The sequence below is a fragment of the Eubalaena glacialis genome, chromosome 3, assembly GCF_028564815.1.
Source record: "Eubalaena glacialis isolate mEubGla1 chromosome 3, mEubGla1.1.hap2.+ XY, whole genome shotgun sequence".
Taxonomy (NCBI): domain Eukaryota; kingdom Metazoa; phylum Chordata; class Mammalia; order Artiodactyla; family Balaenidae; genus Eubalaena; species Eubalaena glacialis.
Genome location: NC_083718.1, coordinates 80,818,783 through 80,832,886, shown reverse-complemented (window position 1 = coordinate 80,832,886; position 14,104 = coordinate 80,818,783). Strand labels below are relative to the sequence as shown.

The 14,104-nt window shown below is 53.2% G+C and overlaps 1 protein-coding gene across 5 annotated transcripts in view; it reads right to left on the bottom strand.

Annotated features, from left to right (window-relative positions):
• Positions 1–14,104, bottom strand: part of ARHGEF2 (Rho/Rac guanine nucleotide exchange factor 2) — a 40,848-nt gene that overhangs the window by 6,144 nt on the left and 20,600 nt on the right. For 4 of the 5 annotated variants that reach the window (XM_061183315.1, XM_061183316.1, XM_061183319.1 and 1 more), the window contains 12 exons: positions 9,464–9,608; positions 7,190–7,257; positions 6,785–6,848; positions 5,884–6,013; positions 5,558–5,667; positions 5,262–5,408; positions 4,515–4,765; positions 4,182–4,307; positions 3,749–3,866; positions 3,296–3,544; positions 1,602–1,678; positions 998–1,167 (listed from right to left, as the gene is read on the bottom strand). In XM_061183315.1, the coding sequence (XP_061039298.1) occupies positions 998–1,167; positions 1,602–1,678; positions 3,296–3,544; positions 3,749–3,866; positions 4,182–4,307; positions 4,515–4,765; positions 5,262–5,408; positions 5,558–5,667; positions 5,884–6,013; positions 6,785–6,848; positions 7,190–7,257; positions 9,464–9,608 (1,655 nt within the window). Of the gene's footprint in view, positions 1–997; positions 1,168–1,601; positions 1,679–3,295; positions 3,545–3,748; positions 3,867–4,181; positions 4,308–4,514; positions 4,766–5,261; positions 5,409–5,557; positions 5,668–5,883; positions 6,014–6,784; positions 6,849–7,189; positions 7,258–9,463; positions 9,609–14,104 lie in introns of those variants that run through there. The other variant, XM_061183318.1, reaches the window with a different exon arrangement.

The window sequence follows — 14,104 nt, the reverse complement described above, 5'->3', positions numbered from 1 at the left end:
TAAAAAAAAATCATAGGACTTCCCTGGTGGCGCAGTGGTTAAGAATCCGCCTGCCAATGCAGGGGACATGGGTTCGAGCCCTGGTCCGGGAAGATCCCACAGGCCGCGGAGCAACTAAGCCCGTGCGCCACAACTACTGAGCCTGCGCTCTAGAGCCTACGAGCCACAACTACTGAACCCATGTGCCACAACTACTGAAGCCCGCGTGCCTAGAGCCTGAGCTCTGCAACAAGAGAAGCCACTACAATAAGAAGCCTGTGCACCGCAACGAAGAGTAGCCCCTGCTCGCTGCAACTAGAGAAAGCCTGCATGCAGCAACAAAGACCCAAACCAGCCAAAAATAAATAAGTAAATAAAATATTAAATTACTTTAAAAAAAAAATCATAAACATCCTAACTGAATTTATTCTTCAGGCATAATCTTTGAGAATCCATTTTCAACATTTTACATGCACTTCACTTTTTTTCATCACAACAGATACACAGTTGACTGCCTCAAATCTAATGTGTGTCCAACAGAAGCCAAAGATCTGCTGCTTCAGCACATGAAATGATTTCCTTCTTGCCTCTGTTGTATGGAGTTTGAGTTTTGCTCCTCTTACCACTAGTATCAATGCTTTCATTTTCCTCTTCTTCATTCATTTTTAGAAAATAAAGGTAAAAGACAGTACAATCCAAATAATGGCCCACTGCCTACAGACTAAGATGTTAATGGAGGTGAAATTGTACCGCTGGCTGGCAGGTATGCCAGAATGTGACAGCTTAAAGTATTCCTTTAGCTTGTCAGCTCATGCTGCATTTGGAAGGTGGTTGCGGTCGTCATCACATAAAGTGCGACTTTACAGGACAGTAGAACATAGATGACATTTCCTGCCTTGGGCCATCTTGTCTCTCCCCTGGCCTCTGCCTCCACCTCTGAACCCTGGGTTCCATTCCTGGGAGTGCTGTGGCCTGGGGCCTGAAACTGCAGGTACTGTGAGGCCATACACACACTCACACTCGCACGCTCTGCTGAATGACGCGGATCCAGGTGCTCCGGTCATCCCGGGATGCCGTGTGGACCTCATACATCTCAGGGGGTGCCGCGCTGATCAGAAACATCCCTTTCTCCTGGTTGGCGATGTCCCGCACGATTAGATTCTGCAGTGACACCACCGAGGGCTTGTCCTGCCAGTCAGGGGAAAGGAAGGATTAAAGCTGGGAATCCTGACCCCTGGATGTTTGAGTCTTCAGTCCTTTTGGAATACCCAAAGGATTGAAGAGTCAGCCGAGAATACAAGTTAAGAACCCAGGCTCTGGTGCCAGCCAGACAAGACTTAGAAACGTTTGTGACCCTTGACGATCTAATTAACTTTAAGCTTTACTTTCCTCATCTACAAAAAGAGGATAATAATGGGCCTTCCCCACAGGTGTAAAAGTGCCTGCATACAGTAACAATTTGTCTTGGCTATTCTTATTTCTCCTTATTATATTATAGTAATGGTTACAATAACAGCTGTTTGACTCTGGAGGATTCCAGGGTTCTTCCAGGCTGGGGTAAGAAAGCAAGAAGGGCCTCAACACTTGTCTGTGCTGAGGAAGAAGAAGGTAGAAGGTCTCACCAGGGCAGGAAAGATGTACTTCTGGTCCTTCTCCTGGAGGAATACCAGCACATCTGTCATCAGCAGCATGAGCACATCTGGCAGGAGGATAAAGGCAGGAGGACAGTCAGCATTATAGAGTGTCTGGCAGCTGTTTTTCTTTCTCAAGGACCAGGTCTACCCCATTAGGTTAGAGCTCCTGTTTCCCCTCTTCCTGACCTCTCTCCCTCCACTTTGGAGTGGTTGCTTCCTCCACTTTTGCAGACCTCCCACCTCTCCCATTCTTATAGCTCAGAAATGGGGGGTAAATGCATGTGCCATCAGATAAATCAGCTTCTTGGGCTAGAGGTGCCCATAAGCGATCATCCAATGCCTTTGGAGAAAACCCTCTTTATACAACGAATGTGGGTTTCTTAACCTGGGGTCTACAGACCCCCTAGGATGTCTACTGTTGGGCTTCAGAGGCTCTGCAAATCCTCTGAAGTTGCATAAGCAACTTTACATATTAATATATCACACATGTGTATTTTTCTGTGTGAAAGGGTCCAGAATTTTTGTGAGGGTAAAAGGATTCCCAGAGCCTTTCAGTTCCATGTTGAACAACTGACTAACATAAGACCTTTTTGGATATTTGGTCTAAGCTCCCCCCTACCCCAGCATATTGCCACTTCTCATTTTGTGCTCCACAGGGAGGGGAACAGTTGGGTTCCTTATCCAGCTCTCCCACCACTGAACAATCCCAATCTCCTTCAACCCCAGCAGGCCCTGCTTTGATTTTCCTTCTCTGCCCCACCTTCCAGGCTCTCAGATCCTAAGAGGTCCTGTGCTTTAAGACTCAAGGGGAAATAAAGGTCAAGCCCAAGAAAGTTGGATGTCACAGTCGAGAAGACACACACTTACCCTTTGCCCTTGGAGATCTTTCTAAGTTGTGGGCACACAGAAGGGGAGGGATGTCAGAAATAAAGCTCTCCACCCTTGCTATTTTTAACCCCCCCATGCTTTATATTCTTAGCTTCTGCGTGGGAGGGATGGGAAGGAGAGAAAGGGATGAGGAGTGGCTGGTGAAGCCTGCAATACTCAAGCCTACGGAGTGGGGATTTCATGACACAGGACAGAGGTGCAGGCAGGCTCTGGCCTCAGGTAGCACGGTATACTTCTGCCCCTCATTCCTCACCCCCACAGCCAAGGCCTGCAACTCTCTTGTCTTGATTGAGGTAGGAAAGCGTTGGCCAGTGCAGTCTGGGAAGAGAGCCTGGGAAAGAGTGCCCCAGCCCAACATGCCCCGCCCCCTTTTCTCTTCTCCACTCAGCCCGCCCTTCCCTGGGCTCCGCCCCCTCCCGTGGGCCTTCCCTAGCTGTGTTCCCAAAGCTCCTGCCCATTCGCCAGCCCTGGTGGCTGGGATTCCAGCTGGTAGAACCAACTACCCTGATCTTGTCCTCTGATCCTGGAATTTCTCTGTTTTCCTCATCAAAACCGGTAGCTTTCTGGGCATGCAAGAACCAAAGAAATGAATAAATACTGACAAGGAAGTCCTTGTATCGCACGTGAAATCCAGAATTCAGACTTTTGTTGCAACAGAGACCACATATTTTCCTCCCACTGGGTCTCACCCTGGGTATAGGGCTGCATTAAAAGAGGTCCTAAGGGCTTGGATGCTTCTCCTTCTTTATATCTGACCGCGGACTCTTGCCTGGCCTGCCAAGCTGACCACTGACCTTTGAAGCGCCCAGTAGCTGTCTTCCAGAGCAGGCAACCATCGTGGATGAGCTTGCGCCGCAGAAGCTCCTCTCGGCCAAAAGGGCCCTTGCCAGGCACCGGGGTCTGGGCCCGAGGGTCCATACGGTTGTAGATCTCCTGCAGGCGGGCCCCTTTCTCCAGCTCGTGCACATCCTGGTCTACGTTGGACAGCAGCTCCTTCACCAGCCCCAGTGCCGTCGTCAGGTCCTGGCGCTCCTCCTCGATCCCTGACACCGGGGGTCAGCATGAGGGAGGGATGGCTCAGCCAAGCTTCAAGCCAGCCCCAATTCCCACCAATCTCGATTCCCACCTTCAGAGGCTGCCCAGCATTCCACATCTGACCCTATCCCTCCCCCCTTGGTTATCCCGAGCCATTTCTCACCCCAGATAGCCCTCTCCCACCTTCCTCCCTCCCAGGCTCTTCCTCTCACCGTGGGAATGCTGCAGGATCCGGTTGATGAGCACCGGGTACTTGGTGATGCGCTGAGTCACCAGTAGGATGCACTCCTGTACACCATGCCGCTTCAGCACAGCCGAGCGGGTCACTTTCTACAAGAGCAGAGGAGGGCTCAGGGCCAGAGTGGGGCCCGAGGGGAGGGCAACAGAAAGAACGCTGGAGCGTTCTTGGAGCCTAAGCCCTGGTGCTGGCCCTAACTTGGCCATTTACCTCACACCGGTCGGCGTAGGTGACCCAGTCTGGAAAATGGGGACGACAAGGTCACAGGTTTATTGTGAGGACCAAAGTAGCAAAAGCACTTGCTCTACTGCTAAGAGGGGCTGCTGATGGGATCCACGAGCGGATGTGTCCACAAGGGTTGGGCCACTAGAGGAGGCTGAGTGTGGGTCCTGGAGAGGTTTGCTCACCCGGATGAACTGCTGGAAGCGTTTGTCTCGGGCATATAGCTCCTTATAGAGCTTTAAGGCCTTGGTGTGGCGGCTACAGAACTCCGAGTAGGTCTTCCGCATCTGCTCTGCGCTGGGACCTGAGAACTAGAAGTTGGGGGAGCAGGGCTGGGTCAGCATTTCCCCCAAAGCCACATCTCATCCCCAACACCCTCTGGCCTCCCACCAAACAGGCGGGCTTCCCGCCTCTCCAGCTCTCTCTGGCTCCACCTCCTAGAGTTTCGAGATGAGAAATGCCCACTCTAGTCACACCTCCTCCCATGAATGCTGCCCATGGGTCCTGCCTTTTCTCACCTGGCTGATGAGCAGGTCACCCAAGCGATGGATGACGAAGTTCCGGGTGCTGCCAGGGCACAGGGCCTGGCGTCGGCGTTCTAACATCTGGCTGAGGAAGCGTGTATGGATGTCACTGAGTTCGTCCACGCAGGGGAACAGGCCCTGGACCACTCCCGGCTCCAGCTGTAGCTCTTCCAGCATCCCCGTGCGGAAGAGGCGGGTCATGATCTTCAGGGTCCGCACATGGTGTAGCTCTGTCTGGATCAGCTCTGCGGGTACGATGGGACACATGGCCTCTACCCTGGCTTGGCCACAATTGGTGGGGCCTAGGCTGGGGACCTCAGGGCTCATTTGAGGTTTTCAAGATCCCTTCCAGGTTAACATTCTGCATTATTACGATCTTAGATCATTTTCTAATCATTTTTTTATCTTCATGCCGTGCCATCTTAAGCTATGAGCTGTTTTAGGGTCAAGAACCATGTGTCCCCTACATGTCTAGGTTTCCCACAGTTCCCAGTACAGTGTTGGAACAGGCAGAGAGGAAAGACTAAGAATTGACTGGAAGGAAGGGATAAAGAAGGGCCTTGGAGGTCAACAGCCCAAAAGGTGGGGGCCTAGTGGCTACTTGTGGGGATGCCAGGCAGGGTCTTGAAGGCCAATGGGATAAGAGGGAAGGGTCTTGAGAGGTAGGGGCTGGCAGAGGAAGGACACAAAGAAACAGGACTGGTGACAAAAGAGAAGTCTGGGGTGGTCTTCTTGGCTCACCATAAATGACATCCTGCTGCTTCATCACCTCCTTTTTATGCTGCTGCAAGAAGTTGCTATCCACAGCAAGGCTCCAGGAATCAGCTGCAAAGTCCTTCTCATCCATCTCAAAGTCACTCATCAGCTCATTGTAGATCACCTCTGCACCTGGACGTGAGTGGGGGAAACAACTCGGACCCCAATTCTCTTCCCTGGGTCCTGGGCCCTTCTCTAGATCTCTTCCCGCCTTGCCGTTCCCAGGACTGCTCCCACCTGCCCCTCATGCCCTGGTCTCCCTGAGGTCCGGGCACAGTCACCTTCGTCGATGAGGGACTCCACTGACAGGGTCCGGTTCCGCATGTTGAGGGAGTCTGTGGACTGTGAGAGGATCCGGCGCAGCCCCAGGGGAGACTCATCGTTGAAGTGTCTGAGGGGAGGGGAGCCTTGTTGCATCACCCGACTCGGGCAAGAGTTCGCTTCCCGGGTGGGGACCCAAGGTGGGATCCCAGAGGCAGTCACCCCAAGTTCTCCTTACCTGTCTGTCTATAATTCTGAACTCAGGGATGGGAAAGACCTCTCAGCCCCCCGCCTCCACTGCCATACTCTGCCTGCCTGGCTCCCCCTTCCCCAAGCAGAGGCTCACCCAGCAATGTTGGTGGTGGAAACACTTTTGGCTAAAGACAAGGAGGAGCGGCCACGGCGGGAGCCAAGCAGGGACTGTCGGAAGCTGTCGGAGGGGTAGATGGCAGAGCTGGGCCGCTCCCGAGTGGTGGCTGTCAGGGGGATACCAAGTAGGCAAGCGTCAAACCTGGTACCTTCCCAGGATTCAAGCCTCCCAGGCTCCTCGACTAGAAGTGAGGCCTCCTCTCCCGCCCCACCTTTAGCCCTGTTCTAGTCAAAGAAAGATGATAACAGTAATTCTACCCGTATGTTTGTGCAATACTTTTAATGTTTATAAAGAGCTTTTCTTGCCTTATCTCTTTCCCGCCACAAGACTGTGAGCAATCTGCAGCTCAGGACGGTTAAGAGACTTGTCTGGGGTGACTCAGCTAATGGCTGAGCAGAGATTCGGACTCTGGTCTTTTTTTTTTTTTTTTAACATCTTTATTGGAGTATAATTGCTTTACAATGTTGTGTTAGTTTCTGCCCTATAATAGAGTGAATCAGCTATATGTATACATACACAGACTCTGGTCTTTTTGACTAAGCACCACGCTCTTTCTGTTACACCAGATCTGTCTGAATTGGCCCTTGACAACTTCTGCCAACATTCCCAAGTGCAGTGTAAATAACTAATAATAATAATATAAGGTGTGACCAGACTCAGATGACCAGCCATCCCAAGCCTTCGTCCCCATTTGAAATCTCCTGTCCTGCCCCTAAGCCCAAGAGTCCGGACCTCCCTTATGACCCCACCAACAGCATCCAATTGAAGAGAGGAAGGCACTGTGCCAGGGAACGACCTCATGGGGGCAGCAGAGCTCATGGGCTGAGAGGCCTGGGGTCCAGGGTCCTATGGGGGCTCCAGCATCCTCACTACTCACTCTTACTGCGAAGTGAAACAGACTGCAAGGCAGTGTTGTTCTTCAGCAGGGCAGCTTTCTGTTGCTGTGAGACAGAGAGCAAGAGAGAGACACCAAGAACAGCTGTCACCCTAGGGTCACCCCCATAGGCCCAGGGCAGGAGCTGGGTGGCTGGCCCCCTAGGGAGAAAGCTGGCACGATGGCTAAGGGCATCAGGGTGGCTGAGCCCAGTGCTGAGGGGATGTGTCTACAGCAACAGGCTGGCCCCCTCTTGCAGGGCCTGTGGCCTGGGGTGGAGGGTCTGGGCTGCCCCCTGGTGAGGAGAGGGGTTGAGTAACACAGGGTGAGGAATGAACGGAAAAGGCATGAGGGTACCGCACACTCACTACCCTCTCCCCCAGCCCTCTGCCCTCCCTGCCATCTCACCTTCTGCTTGACCTTGGTACAGTTGGCGAGGGTGTCTTTACAGCGGTTGTGGATAGTCACATTGCAGGCTGGGAGGGTGGGGTAGAGAGGGTGACGGGAGGGCCGGGTGGTACGGGGGGGACACACCCACATGCAGACACCCATCTCCCCATGGCCACACAGCCTGAGACTCTCCCCCTTCCCAGACTCCTCGGCCATCGCCGCACCCCAGTCCCTCTCCTCCCGCCTCCCCCCTTCCTACAAGCAGGAGATGAAGTGAGGGGGTATAGGTGTGGACCGCAATTAAGCCATCAGGAGGGGTAGGCAATCCTGACTCAGAGATGACCTGTGAGGTGGACTAGAGGGAAGAAGGGGTTACTGGCTGCCAGAGATGAGCTCAAGAAGCACAAAGGTGGTTGAGAATGACAGATGGCAGAGAGGACGCCCACGGAACAGAAGGTGGCACAGGAGCAGCTGGGATGGGGGCTAGGGGCAGAGAGGGGGAAATGAACATCCCCTGAGCTTGATCCTAACCACCCCTTGAGGTAGATTCAATGATCCTCATTTTATAGATGAGGATCCTGTCTCCTGGAGAGGTTAAACCACCTGCCAGAGGTCATACAGCTAGTGGTAGAGCTGGGGTTTAACTCAGGAGTGTCTGTGCACTTCCTGTTGAGCCATACGCATGCCCACAGACTCTGGCTAGGCCTAAGCAGTGCTAAGGCTGATGGATCCAGCAGTAGAGCGGGGGACAGGCCATGCCCTGCCCCTGCCCGACATGCCTGCCTGCCTTCTGCACTGCTCAGCTATGCTTGCTATGACTCCAGCCTCCCTTCCGGACCCGGGGAGTCTTGTTCCCCAAGTAAGGTAAACCCACAGCTCCCACACTCCATCTGCTTCTCCCTCATCACCCACCCCACCCTGCCATGGGGTAGGAGAGAAGAGGTGAGGAAAGGAAGGGTAGCTAAGCCTAGGCACTGGGACTACTGGCCGTCCCTTTCCCCAACATGCCCTCACAGCCCTTGGCCGTCTCCAGCTTCCCCTCCCCCGTCCAACAACACCGGAAACTCTGCTAACTCCTTCAGACAATACCCAGCACCGTGCTTACTTCCACAAATACAAGGCGAGCAGGGTGGGGCAGAGGGGCAGACAGAAGTGGGGGCTGGAGCTGCGTCCACCCCCCGCCCCGGAGCTCCCTTCTCCTACCCGCAGCACCCAGTGTCTCTGGATCGAACCTCCGCTTTCCACCTGCTCTCAAAATAGCGCTTGCTGCCCGCCTCCCCGGTTCCCCTGGCAACAAGATTCCAGATTGGGAATTCTGTCAGGTCTCTAGAGGGATCTAGATTGGGGTTCCCTCCTCATCCTCATAACTCTAAGTTGAACAGTGAGGAAGTAGGGAAGCCTCGCTGGTTCTTTCTGGGGTTCCTTCGCAGCTTCCATAGAGATTTAGAAGCTAAATCTTTTGTCCCTCTGTTCTGCCGCAGGCCACAACACCTCCGGTCCTGCGTTAATCAGAAGCAGCTCTTTGCCATGAATCTGGGTGCGGAGGGGGGTGGGTAGACAGAGCAGGAGCCCTCCGTGTAGGCATCTTGGGGAAGGAAGAATTCGTTGCTTGTACTTACAAAATACAGGACTACCCTTAGATGTGGGTGAAGGTCAGGAGTTCTATCTAATCCTTATTCCCCCAACATACACATTGCTGCCATATTCTCTCTTTCTCACTGTGTATCAGTCAGACTAGAAATCTGAGACAGGGGGGTCCTAATCCCTAATCCTCTGCTTCAAACTGTAGAGATTTAGAGATTTCAGGCTCCCCCCAGTCAATAGAAAGGGAAGGGGCAAGGGGACCCTGAAGTCCTGAACACCCAGTTCTGCCCAGGAAGATCGGCAGAACAGCTGCAAGGCCAGCAGCTTCCCACCCAGCTCCCCTATTTCCGCCCCCCCATCCCACATACACACAACATTCCTGCTCCTTCTCCAATCAGTTCTCCTGACCCTCAGCAGCTGTTCAGGGAGCTGGGGGATACCCAGCGGACGACAGCTGCAAGGGGAGCCACCCCAGCCTCCCCTCCCCCATATCCCCAGCTAGTCCTGCTTAGGACATATTCTGACTGCCACTACCCCTAGACATGAGACAAGGGAGAAAGGGATCAAGCATCTGGCCCTGGCATTTGGGCCCTGCGGGGGCTCACAGAGGAGAGTGATCCTTATGGATCCAAGGTAAAAAGAATGGATAGAAAGATTAGGGTCAGTGGGCGCTGACTCAGAGTGACATTCAGGGTCCAAACAACTTACTTGGGCAGATGAGGGCCTCCTTGGCTGTGATGCTCTTGTTACAGGCATAGCACATGGTCATGCCCGAAACGGAGATGGTGGTGAAGAGGTGCCCGTTGGTATAGCGGGCGTCCTTGGCTTCCTTCATTTTCTCTTTTTCCCGGGTCTGTAGAAGGGGCGAGAGAGACAGGAAGTGAGGCTGGAGGATGCCAGGGTGCCTGAGGAGTCCAGAGACACAGGCCGAGGGCAGAGGCAAGGGAGCAATGCCTGCCTGAAACACACCACTTCCTGAAGCAGAGCCTGCCGCGCTGTGTCAGAGGCAGCTGTCCAGGAGTGACCAGGCCAGCCCCGAGGGCCGAGCCGGCCCCTGACCTACCTGGCCCCTGCGGCTGGGCTGCCTCCTGTTGCTGCTCATCTCCCCGGCTCTAGACCTCCGCGTCCTCACTCCACCTCCCAGCCCTAGCTCTGCTCGCCCCCGAGCTGCTGTACTCCCTTCTCTGTGCCGGGGGAAGATGCGCAGAGAGGAGGGGAGAGCAGGCGAAGCAGAAGGTGCCAGCTCACCAGCGCTTTCAAATCTATGGGAGTTAGCTCCTCTTATAACCATGACAACCAGTGTTGGAGCCGCTATCTCCGTGGCAGTGGCAGTCACAGTGGGGGGCAGGAGATCCCCTTATTAGATTGGCTGAAGGGGGCAGAATGCCTCCACTGCCACCCCCAACCAGAGGTCAGGGTCCCAAACCTCTGACTCTTCCACATCTGCTCAGCCAAGGTACACGGGGCCTCTCTGTGGGAGGCAGCATGTCCCCTGCTAACCTCGAGGCAGGAGGAGCCTGGTTTCAGTCTCCGGTCACTTGTCCTCTCTGGGATCTTTAAGAAAGGAAACTGGGCCACCAAGGTCTCATTCCCGGCAGGAAGTCTATTCTGCAGTCTAACTTTTATCCCTCTCATGCTACCCTCCAAAACCTAGGATATCTCCCTTATTCCTCCTCACCCAATTAGTCTAGGAAGTCCTTTCTGGCATCTACCCTCCATCCTCCAGCGGCAATGTCAGTTCCTCCTGCTCTGGTCTCCATCGAGATGGGGCACACTCTCTGGGCCCTTCCACAGAACCTCAGAGGCTGGCATTTCCCATCAGCTTTCTCTTCTCCTGCTTCCCCCTGACCTCTGCAGGTCAAGTGATACTCCCTGACCTCTTTCTGTCCCTTCTCAAGCCCCTGAGCTTTCCCTGAAACTGAGGAGATGAGAAGATGGGACACCGTGCTTTCCACCTATTCCAGGACCCTCCTCAGTGGTCACCTCAGATCCCTGATTTTCCCTCCACTCTTAGAGGACTGACAGCAGGAAGAGGAGCTGGCAAGACCACTCCCTCCAAGGATTCCCTCCCTCTCAGAAAGCGAAGAGCGAGATCCTGATGGCTGAGGCTGAGGGTAATGAGCCCCAAGTCAGAGGACACTGTCTGGGGCCCCAGGGCAGTGAAACAAAACTCAGAGGAGAATCCTCAGCCTGGACCTTGGGGGCCCAGTCCTGACTCTCAGCTGAAGCCACACTAGCAGTTAAGAGGTGGGGGAGGGGAAGAGACACACTGGCCTGGTGTGAGCGTAGAAAAGGGAAGTGTGAACGGGCTGAGTCAACAGCACAGGGGCCAGAGGGCACTGGACTATGATGCCCTAGGGTCTCAGGGCTTCCTGGTAGCCCAAGATCCTTCTCTCTCCTGCTTACCCTCAGAAGCTCCAGGTTCATCTGATGATGAGCAGAGCCTAGGTCTTCAGGTCATTTCCCACCCAATCACCCATTTTTCTTTTCTCCTCCCCTCCCATCCTCCTCCTCTTCCTATATCATAGTCTCCTTCCCATCCCCTGGCCTCCCTCCTCTCCCACATGGCCTCCCACCTTGGCTGCCCCTTTTCCACCCTTGCTTCTCTTCTACTGCCCTTGGCCTCTCCCTGCCCTCCTCCTCCTAGACCTTGTCAAGAAAGCTCACCAACTTTTAACTCTAACCTCCCTTTTTCTATTCTGGTACCTACCTATCTGGACCACTAGAAAATTCTCCCTTTAGTCTAACCTCCATCTGCCCTGCTCCAAATTATAGTTCTTTAGGAGATCAAATCCTCCTCTGAATAACAGCCTTTATAGGACCTCAAAGTCCAAGTCCAAATAGCTTTTCTTACTGCCCTATACTCTGCCTTCTCTTCTCCTCTCCTGCTCTCCCAACCTTCTCTATGACACAAATAAAAAAGTTTGAGGACTTACTATGTTTGAATTAAAAGTAAGCAAGCAAAAAAACGTGAAAATCATATTAAAAGAGCAACATGGGGAGGGGCAAATTAGGGGTATGGGATTAAGAGACACAAACTACCATGTATAAAATAGATAATCAGGGAATTCCCTGGTGGTCCAGTGGTTAGGACTCCGCGCTTTCATTGTTGAGGGTGCAGGTTCAATCTCTGGTCAGGGAACTAAGATCCCGCAAGCCACGCAGCGTGGCCAAAAATAAAAACAAAACAAAACAGTAACAGATAAGCAGCAAGGAGGTACTATATAGCATGGGGATTTATAACCGTTACCTTGTAATAACTTTAATGGATTATATATAATCTGTAAAAATACTAAAACTAATATAATATCGTAAATCAACTATACTTCAAAAAATAAAATAAAAAGAGCAACATGTCTGAATCAGGGTCAACTCCCAAATGGGCAGTCCTGCAGATTTGCCCTAGGGCTGCTACAACTCCCACTCCCCTCCCCTGACCTCTTCCCTCTGCCCTCAGGCCTCCAGGAGCTCTCACCTGGCAAAGAGGCGGGGAAAGGGAGGGAGAGAACTAGGGGCAGCCAGAGAACAGGGTCTCTCTGGCATCAACATCCCACAGACGACCCAGCTAGGCTCCCCCACTTCCCAACACTCACCCTCTCTCCAAGTGACCCTCTCTCTAGGTGGGCCAGCAGTGGGCAGCAGCCACAGCAGCAGCACATCCCAACACGGACACTGCCCAGCAGCAAGCGGTCCTGGCACTGCCTAGCGCTATTGTCCTGGAGGCAGTCCGCACCCGCCCCAGGGCTCAGGCTGGTGAGGCTAGAAGGACATAGGGCCTGCTCACCAGGGGTGCCTGCTCCAGAGATGGAGTGAATGGGCTTGTTTGGTTCTCTGTCCTACTCTTTCCAGATATTCTTAAGATCATCCCAGTTACCCGCCCACCCGCCAGCGGGACAGCCCCTCACCTTCATGGCCCCATCTGTCCACCAAGAAAAGGGGCCATTACTCTGCAATCCACAACACCCACCCCAACACTCAGTGGCCCTTCCTGCTTGGTTCAGTCCTCTACTGTCCAGTGTCCAGAGTCTTGCTTTCTCACAAATCCTCACAGAAAGTCTTTCTTGCTATTGCTACACAATAAATGAATAAAGCACGGGAAAGCACCTAGCACAATGGCTGGTATACAACAGCCACTTAATACATGTTTAGAAAGAAAGGAAGAAAAGAAGGATGGGTGGATGGATAGACACCAAGACAAGGGGTCCCAGCAACACCCTTGCCTCTACTCTAGGGATCCCCTCATTCCTTATCAGAGCTTCAGAGCTTTCAATCTCCTCCTCTCTCTCTTTTTTTTTTCCTGGCTGCACCTCGCACTTGTGCAATCTTAGTTTCCTGACCAGGGATCCAACCCGTGCCCCCTGCAGTGGAAGTACGGAGTCCTAACCACTGGACCACCAGGGAATTCTGGTCACCTCCTCTCTTGTTTATTCTTTTCTCTCTCCTCCCAGACCTTTTCTCCTGATTCCTCTGAACTTAGGACCGGATGGTATCCTCTGAAGGTCAGAAAAAGACCAACCCAAACTTTCCTTCCACTGTCATCCCAGATCTTGGTCATTTTGGGGAAAGAAAGACTAGGCGAATGGCAGAGGACATTGAGGCTGGTGGCTCAAAGGCTCATAGAACAGAGGCAGTCTCCCCTTTCTCCGTATTTTGTCTCCCAGGCCGAGAGATGAGGAAAACAGTGACATACGTGAAGCCCAAGGAATGCCAAAGCCTGGACTTCGGCTTCCTGCTCCCAGGCGGGCAGCAGAGGATGGCGGAGCCGACCCAGAAGAGTAAGAGCCTCTCCAAGCAAAGCCTAAGCTCTCAGCTGTCCTTGTTCCTCCATTGGGTATGTCCAAACCAAGACCTCTGGAGAAGTCACGTGGTGCTCAGAATGACCTCTGCTCCAGCTGCAAGTGGCAGCAGCCCCTTCCCCAAGGTGGCGCAGCCTCTGTCCAGGCCCTTTGTTTAGGGACCAGAAGGCCCCCGGAGGGTTCCACTGGGTTTCCAGTCATCTGTGACTTAGGCCCTGGACAGCAGAGGTTCAGAGTCATAGGCTGCAAGGGGCACTGAGTCATGAGGGATGGGCTCTAAGGCTGGGAAAAGAGGAGAGAGAGGGTTCCTGGCCATGGGACTGAGAAGAGGGCTTGGGATGGTCTCAGCCAGGCTCTGCTTCCTTTATGAGCTTCCACAGACGAGATAAAGGCAGGAGGCTAAGGAGAAGGCAGCCAAACGGAAACGCTAATGCCAAAGCCAGAAACATAACACAAAAAGACATCACTGAACACACAAAGGCACTTAATAAACGCTTGCCTGATGAATGAAGATGAGACACCGGACAATGGGGGTGGGCACACTGGTGAAGCA